Source organism: Schistocerca nitens, chromosome 8 (genome assembly GCF_023898315.1).
Source record: "Schistocerca nitens isolate TAMUIC-IGC-003100 chromosome 8, iqSchNite1.1, whole genome shotgun sequence".
Lineage (NCBI taxonomy): Eukaryota > Metazoa > Arthropoda > Insecta > Orthoptera > Acrididae > Schistocerca > Schistocerca nitens.
The window spans coordinates 285,733,949-285,743,222 of NC_064621.1; the positions used below are offsets into that span (position 1 = coordinate 285,733,949).

At 41.9% G+C, this 9,274-nt stretch overlaps 1 protein-coding gene across 1 annotated transcript in view; it reads right to left on the reverse strand.

The window, feature by feature from the left end:
* The window catches only part of LOC126198423 (uncharacterized), a 60,196-nt gene extending 54,282 nt beyond the window's left edge, over window positions 1-5,914 (reverse strand). The window contains exon 1 of the mRNA XM_049934727.1: window positions 5,724-5,914. Coding sequence (XP_049790684.1) covers window positions 5,724-5,906 — 183 coding nt within the window. The 5' untranslated portion in view covers window positions 5,907-5,914. The remainder of the gene's footprint in view (window positions 1-5,723) is intronic.
* Window positions 5,915-9,274: the final 3,360 nt, after the last annotated feature.

Sequence of the window (9,274 nt, forward strand, 5' to 3'; positions counted from 1 at the left end):
ACTTAACAGCTGAAGTCATCAGTCCCCTAGACCTTAGAACTACTCAAACCTAAATAACCTAAGCACATCACACACATCCATGCCCGAGGCAGGATTCGACCCTGCGACCGAAGCGGTCGCGCGGTTCCAGACTGAAGTGCCTAGAACCGCTCGACCATTCCGGCCGGCGCACTTACGTAGAATTTTCGTCGAATGATCTTGCTATTATAACGAGGGTCGTCCCTACTAATATTGCCATTTTTATGTTTTTTCTGTTCACAGCTCGAAATAGATCAGTTTTTCATAAATAACTTCCCCATTCAAACTGAAAGTACATAAAATTTCCTACAAATTTCACTATTTAGGATTATTCCTTCCAGCGAACGTTGGGGGTCGACCGCTAGTTGAAAACTGATGTATTTCGCCTGTTTCCGCAAAAACGCATTTTTCTATCCATAACTGTAACTCATTATCAAAGGCTGCAATTTAGTCTTAAATTTGAGTGGATTACATCACGAGGTCAGTAAACCGCAGCTGCTTAGCCTCTCTCGCCACAGTTCAGAAGAATGATTCAAACACAGCAAATATCGATAGGGACTACAAACAGCTGACGACCAGATTTCAGGCGCCCGGCGTGACTATCAAGAGCCGATCACTTTATGCGGTACAGATCGGATAAATATTTCCATGAAGGTCCCAATCTTGCAACTGAAGCAAATAATAGTGTATTCCGAGGCCGCATTTCAAGAAGGCTGTATAATGGCTACCCATTCTTACATTAACTTTTACTTACTTCCTTCGCTTCTGCGGAGATAGAACAAATACTGAGAAATAAAATGTTGTTTCAGTGATGATAAAGAGTTCATTGCTGTAGGAGGAGCGTAGAAATCACGTATTTGCCATCGCCCACGAAGATGTTGAAAGTGTAAACTTGATAACGTGTGATAAAATATCAATATTTACAGGAATGTGCGGTTTAGGACACAAACGATGTAGGCACCTTACGTCTATCAGCACTCATCCTGAACTGAGATTTTCCCAAATCATTTCAAACATTATCGTTGCTATTGTATTTGCTAGTACAATCTTATTTTCGTTTCGACATGTGGATCTCCATCGTTTTATTGTTCTGGTCATTCAATTTTAAAATTCTGGACGTGTAATGACGTTTGATCTTCATGTGTTGTTGACCTACATCCAATGAAATTAAAAACTTAAATAAATAAACGTTGTCCGAATTAAGATTGTCCTGAGGCCAGCTTGGAGCAGAGTAACAGATTCTATGTACAAAATCATTACGGCAAAAGAAACGCTTTAGGACGATCGCTACCAACGATCTATTACATGCAATGCAGACTATTGGTGATTCGACGTTGTAGAAAAGAGTGTGATGCTTCTGTTTAAACATTCGACTGCTGAATTTGCCCACAGGATAAGCGCATATTTCTCATTACATCTCCAATTTGCAGAAGCACATAATCGAACGTCGACCCTAGAGGACATTTTGATGTTTAGGATGGGTGTATATCGTTGACAACAAGATTCCATCGATTCTGAGACCGTTTAGATTGCGTGACCCACTATAGAACAGTTTATTGTCATACGAGTCTTAAACATGTTGCTGACAGAGGAAAAGATACGCTAGAGCAAATTGTCAAATCAGACCCTTATGGAAACCCAAGTTCACATCATTTATCCGCCTAAAAATGCACACAAAGGTTGCCAAATATGTTCTGGTTCCCCAAATGTATTGTTCTAAATAAACTTAGTATAATCAAAAATAATCATGTGAAACACAGAAAAAATTTTGGGCTGCAAATTCAACAAACCTAACTCGAGCACTGATTCCTCACGAACGCTTTACATGTAGTTTGCAGTTAGCCAGTCGCGTAGGGCATAGAAATTTAGGCAGAAATTGGGGAAATTACTGCAGATTGCTTTGTAAACGTACGTTGTTAGTTACTTATCCCCTGGTACTGTCGGATGAGTTGTCCGAGTGTCGGCCTCTGGTATCTAAGTTCAGTTGTTAAAAGCCAGTTGACATCTAGTACCAGTACATTTTTCTTCGAACTCGAAATCCATCGCACGCCATGTCACACAAAAAAATGTCTCCGGGAAAGCTTAAAACCTCAGATTTCGCAGCCGAACTTACAGTATAACTAGAGGCACGAAGGCAAAAATAAAATTCTGACAAAAAGACCATTGTATCTTCACACGGTACCCGGTTCGAATTGATTTCTTGTATGATTGTTTCTTGACCTTCCGTGGTTCTAAAACTGTTATTTTTTTTACTGTTCTTGTTTGTAATTAAATCTCACTTCCTGTCACCGAATTAACTTATAATGTATTATGTTGTAACTTTTTCCGATTAGTATACGAGTAATATTAGAATTTAGAGCTTTGTTTTGGACAGAACGTGTGAACTGCTAAGACTGATCTTTCTTCGTGGGTCGAAGGGAGGGGTTGGGGTGACGGAAGAAAGTGTACCTTGTGGAGCCGGCACTGTACAGCACAACACTACCCCCACAGTGCGAAAAGTAAATTATTGCACCTATTTGTGGCTGGAAGTTACGTTTACATTCTAAACACATCCAACACAATATTGTGATAATGAATTTTTCCAAGTTATTTACCAAAACACTCATCACCCATATTGAGAGCTGCATTGTAACGCACTCGTGTTTATTTGTATCTATTTATCAGTTTCGAAAATAAAGGCTGACACTTTTTTTCCTAGGAAGCTCTTATTATAGGCGACAACGAAAAACAGTGCCAAATCAGGTAGCTAAAAACCTAGTTTTTACGGACCGTGGTAGGTTTGCATTACAATACTTGGGGAGAGGTAGCTTTTATTAGTTCGAGTCCCTTCTACCTGTACTCACACTACATTTAGTAATAGATGTTTCCATTTTTATAGCTAGCAATAGCGAATCACTTGATTAGTTTTGTCAGTAAAGCTGATCCATTTACCTTGACTCAGACACCTACAGAAACAATGATCACTTGAAATAAAGATTGCTTGACACGAAAGCCGCGTGGTCTTCATTGTACGAATAGAGTATAGATGTTCATTACAAACGCAAATGAGCTCGTCTTTCAGAATTAATTATCCCGCTGTACTTTGTAGAAGTAATAAAAAAAGTACCTCCGACATTGTAAAAGCCATGTCTATTTTTTATCATTTTCTTTCGATATTAACATATTCGCTTAGCAAGGAGAACGTAAACACCACTGGCGCTATATTTTGTCGTACACGAATATCACGAAATTTGTAGTGCTGGAAACCAACGTGATATTTACCAAAAACAACCTTGGCAAAATCAGAAATACTTCGAAAATATGCAGACAGGCGACACCTCTGGAAGTAAGTGGAAATGTGACAAAAATTCTACCACTGATAACGTTTTAAGTCAACAAAACGAAACGTGTATGAAACTATAAGCTATTTTTTTAGTACATGCATGCACAGATTTTAAATACCTTCGATAAACGTCGGAGCGGAATTTGACATCTTACACTATAGATCAATCTGTTAGCAGAATCTTCACTTCAAAGCTACATTCATCGCCTTTGCCAACTCATCAACAAAATTATCACCTTTCAGTGATTTCAGTATTTATTTATTAGAAATGTGCTGATGTGAATATAATTTCTCACATTATACAAAGTAAATTTATAAAAAAAGCTCACTATATGAACCTTCCTTTGTCTTATTACTGTCATGTCTGTAGTAAATTATTTGCATGTTACCGCTATCTGACAGGCAGTCTTCGTCTAGCCAAGACGCTGTACATCAGCCAGTTGGCGGACAACTGTCACACAGACACTTCCTTGTTCCTGATATGGAAGTTAGAAATGACATCTTGTTTACATCCACTCAGGGGCGATGCAACAATCATTGCTGTCGATCGTTGTATACATGTGCGGGAAAATGGGCACTGTAACGATTTGTGATTAGTGATTGATGTCAGTTTACATAAGCAACTAAGATTTTCCCTTTAGGTAAGGTACTTCATATTATCACATAATTTAGCATTTTTATTGTGTCACATTTTAATATTTTCCCGTTATGCCTATAGGATTTTTTATTTCATTAGGGTGACTTAGCTCTAAAAATACGACGTTGTGTACTGAATGTCACAAACCGAGAAATATTTTAGATTCGTATGTGTTTCAAATGAAAACTCGAGTGTTGAACGTATTTTTTATTGTACATTTTTTTGCACAATTTTGTGTGCTTTTAGATCTGAAGATGGTTTGGTAATGAGCCAGGAACGGCAATAGCCGATATAGGCAATCAGTAAGGAAAATTTAAGGACTTGACATAGAATTTTTATCCACTCGTGTTTCATATCACATTCAGCCTAGCCTAGACCTTGAGTTAACAGGCCTATCCGTCACCACAACTAAGACTTTAGAGGGAGGGGGCCAGCGTAATGTAAACAGCTGTAAACGTGAAGGACGTAACCGAAAGGCGTGAACGATAACCACGACCGTAACCGCATCTGTCGAAGCGCCGCGTTCGAATGCAGCAATCGAGTGGAAATGGAGCAGAAAATACACTCCTAACAGCCGGTATGTCCACCTTTGGCGCGGTAACAGCAGCGTTGCGGTATGGAAGCTGTGAGGCCTTCTTAAGTCGCTGGAGGGAGTTGGCACCACATCTGCACACACAAATCACCTAATTCCTGTAAATTTCTGGAAGGGGGACAATGAGGTCCGACATCACTTTCAATTCCATCCCAAATGTGTTCGATCGGGTTCAGATCTCTCGAGTTTGGGGGGGGGGGGGCAGCATATCAGCTGTAACTCGTCAATGTGTTCCTCGAACCACTCCATCATACTCCTTGCCTTGTGACAGAGAGCACTATCTTGTTGAAAAATGATACTGCCGTCGGGAAACATGATCGCCATGAAGGTGTGTAGGTGGTTTGCAACCAAAGCACGATCTCCTTGGCCGTCATGGTGCCTTGCACGAGCTCCTCTGGACCCATGGATGGCCACGTGATGGTTCCACAGAGCATAAAGGAGACGCCGCCAGTTTGTCTCCGTCCCGCAGGACAGGTGTCAAGCAGCTGTTCCCCTAGAAGACGACGGATTCGCCCCGTCCCGTGGCACGACGAAGAAGGTATCGGGATTAATCAGATCATACAACGCTCCGCCACAGCGCCAACATCCAGTGCCGATGGCCACGTGCCCATTCAGTCGTAATTACCGATGTCGTGGTGTTAACATAGGCACATGCGTGAGTCATCGGCGCCACAGGCCCGTCGTTAGGAGTGTTAGGTGCACTGTGTGTTGAGACACACTTGTACTCTGCCCAGCATTAAAGTCTGATGTTAGTTCTGCCACTGTTCGCCGTCTGTCCTGTTTTACTAGTCTGCCCAGTCTGCGACGACCCAACCCCACGACGTCTGGACATGCTTTCACCTTGGTTTCCCCACATGTTGAAGACACTCACCACAGCAGTCCTACAAAACCCGACAAATCGTGCAGTCTCCGAAATGCTTGTGCCGACCCTCCGGACCACCATAATGTGCCATCCGTCAAACTCAGATCGCTCGCGTTCCCCATTCCGCACGTGAACACAACACTCAGTGATATTACCTGCATCGTGCGTGTGTCTAACTGGCACGTGACGCTGAAATCGCCTGGACCGGTTTGTATCGATAATAGGTCGAGGGTCAAATTTTCTGGATGATCGGCACATATGCTAGTCGGCGCGGCCTTTAGCGCTTGCATACCTGCGTTGGCGGGTGTCTTGGAGCCTCGGTGTTCGTCGTCGATGTGGTGGTGATGCGCGGTATCCTGATGCCCCGTCGCCTGCTGTAGCCCTGCCTGGCGAACTCTGCCGCGTCCACCACCTGCAGCAGCAGTAGCAGCGCCGTCGCCACACAGAACGCTGCCCTGGACTCAGTTGCCACCATCCTCACCGGCCGACTGTCGAAGAGATACTGAACATCAGCCGCGGCGCACCAGCAAACAAACAGACATGACCTCAGAGCTTGCGAGACTCCGGAGACCCGGAAGTGACGTCAAAATCACGTGTACGTGTCCAGCAGCGCATTTTGAGTACGGCTGAGTTTACAGTGGCTCCGATAACAGTTGCTGGACGCTGTCACCAGAGGTCGTCCGCTAACATCGGCCGACAGTACATCCGATCCCTTACGCCAGTTTCTCGCGGTATCAAGGACATTAGGCTGGATTAGGTTAGAGTCCATTTTCTGTATGAATTAGGTTACGGTGTAGCCTCTATGGGTGGGGTGGGTACCAGGACACCTCTGCGCTTGGAGAAGAGCGCTACATTGCTGCTTTTGCATCTGAGTTTTTGCTATTAAAAAGACACCGAATGCACCTTACTTTGCTACATCTGTCTCGAAAATAACGTGACAAGTAGCGTACACTATGCCCTCAGTTATTGGAATAAACAGACAAGTGTTTCGAATACATGATATTAAGGGAGAAACGTTCCGTTACAAAAATGGTTCAAATGGCTCTGAGCACTATGGGACTTAACAGCTGAGGTCATCAGTTCCCTAGAACTTAAAACTACTTAAACCTAACTAACCTAAGGACATCACACACATCCATGCCCGAGGCAGGATTCTAACCTACGACCGTAGCGGTCGCGCGGTTCCGGACTGTAGCGCCTAGAGTTCCGTTACATATTCGAGGCGATTCATGATGACCTTTGAAAAGCAAGGTTTTGCTGTATTTATTTGAAATTGTGCAGATGTACTTCAATTAACCTTCACTGCCATTCCACAACGTATGGAAGACAAGCATAAAATTTCGAATAAGATACTCAGAACATCTGAAGCACTGAAATGTGGAAACACAAACACTATGTATGCAAACCACTTCGTATAACAGTCACCACTTTACTGGTATTAAAACGCTAAGAAGCAGAAGTAATAATCGGTAGACAGCTATTGCGCACCTACTGCAGCCCAAAGAAGATACACTACATTAACTAAAGCGGTGCGCCACGCTTCTCACTTGAACGAATTATTTTTGGGGCTACAATTACTTAGATTTTGCGTATTTGTGGTTCCCAATAACCCTGCGATTTCAGTCCATAGATTCCGAACTATGTCCTGATTATGATATTTTTCATCCTCAGGACGCCACAAACTCACTCTTTCTTGTGATAAACTAGTCAGCTTCTCACAGTGCATACTTTCTGTGTAAGAACGTCGGTCGATTTGACTGAAGAAAATAAACTGATTTGAATTTCATCGATTGTTGTGCGAACGAAGTCTCGAAGTTCGGACTATGAAATCGGCTACAATGTGTTCGCGCACGTAGTAGCGTACTGATTTGAAAAGATCTGCCGTCTTCGGCCGATGTCGGTAATCGGCGGAAATCCACTGTGCCACAGTGACTGCAGCCTAAGCTGAGCTTGACACTGACACCGCGACCACCTTGTTCCTTGCGAGAGTGATCCCCGGAAATCGCAGAAACAACTTCTAACTATTTCACTCGCAGCAATTTGGTCCAGTTGGCGATGTAAGGAAGACAATATATATCGTTACAGATGCTTCCATTAGGCAGAAATGGAGTATATAACCACAAGCTTTTCTTAAGAAGGTAAAGCAAAACAAATTTCCCTGAGAATATGAATTTATTATGGTGATTACAGCTAAAAATATGCGAAAGACCTGATCATTCTTGTTTCGTACGTTCGTGCTCTCTGTAATAACAAGGCTGATGTCTCACTGTTGTGTTAGAGATATTTGACGATAAATAAAAGTAGTTTACAAACTGTCAGAAGCTGGTGTGCTGTGGACACTGTACTGGTACCAAAATGTACTGATTTTATGGCATCTATTCTAAGGAGAGGGGGGGGGGAGAGGGAAATTATACTGAAAATTACTGTAGTGAAATATATTCTACAGGATAGAATAGAATTCCAGTTACAAACGGGCGACGATATACTAAAATATGCATGATTCTTTAATTAAAATATGTTTTGTTTTAAATAACGGCGCAAGCCTTGCTACGGATGTGAGCCGCCTTAAAATATTACACGTCAAATGTTTGCGTGATCTGTAGAAAAGCTAAACGCTCAGGATATCTTTGATAAACATAAGCATGGAAAATGTTGTTATTCGTGGATGTCGCATGGCGAAATGTTGTTGTCTCTTCGTAAGTAAACGTAAATTATTTATTATTTTTTACCTCAAAATATTGTTTTTGAAATAGTAATCGATCGCCGTGAAGCAACAATGACTTTAAAAAAAATGGTTCAAATGGCTCTGAGCACTATGGGACTGAACATCGGAGGTCATCAGTCCCCTAGAACTGAAAATTACTGTAGTGAAATATATTCTACAGGATAGAATAGAATTCCAGTTACAAACGGGGCGACGATATACTAAAATATGCATGATTCTTTAATTAAAATATGTTTTGTTTTAAATAACGGCGCAAGCCTTGCTACGGATGTGGGCCGCCTTAAAATATTACACGTCAAATGTTTGCGTGATCTGTCGAAAAGCTAAACGCTCAGGATATCTTGATAAACATAAGCATGGAAAATATTGTTATTCGTGGATGTCGCATGGCGAAATGTTGTTGTCTCTTCGTAAGTAAACGTAAATTATTTATTATTTTTTACCTCAAAATATTGTTTTTGAAATAGTAATCGATCGCCGTGAAGCAGCTGATAGTCCACAAGTTACGATAAATACTGCAAATGCTTTGAAATTACTAATATATTCATATAAAGCCTGTCAAAGACAAATTATTTATACACCATAGGTGTTTACGTCTGAGAGAAGCTGTGAAAATATTAAAAGAAGTGTTACTGCCGGTAATGGCGGCCAACAATGACTTTCAAAAAAAAAAAAAAAAAAAAAAAAGAAATGGTTCAAATGGCTCTGAGCACTATGGGACTGAACATCGGAGGTCATCAGTCCCCTAGAACTTAGAACTACTTAAACCTAACTAATTTAAGGACATCACACACATCCATGCCCGAGGCAGGATTCGAACCTGCGACCGTAGCAGTAGCGCGGTTCCGAACTGAAGCGCCTAGATCCGCTCGGCCACCACGGCCGGCCAATGACTTTCATTGGCGCGATCTTCCCACGCTGCTGCAGTCACTGAAAATTAGAAAAGATACTGCTTCCTGCATGGGAAGGAACTGTTTACTTTAATGAAACGTAATAGCTCTTTCTGTAATATATTTTAACGCTTATTAAATTATTACAGACTTAACAATGTTCAATGGCCGAACGTTGTCCGCATTTCAGAGCAACAGACACCTAATAGCGAATTCTTTTTCTTGTAA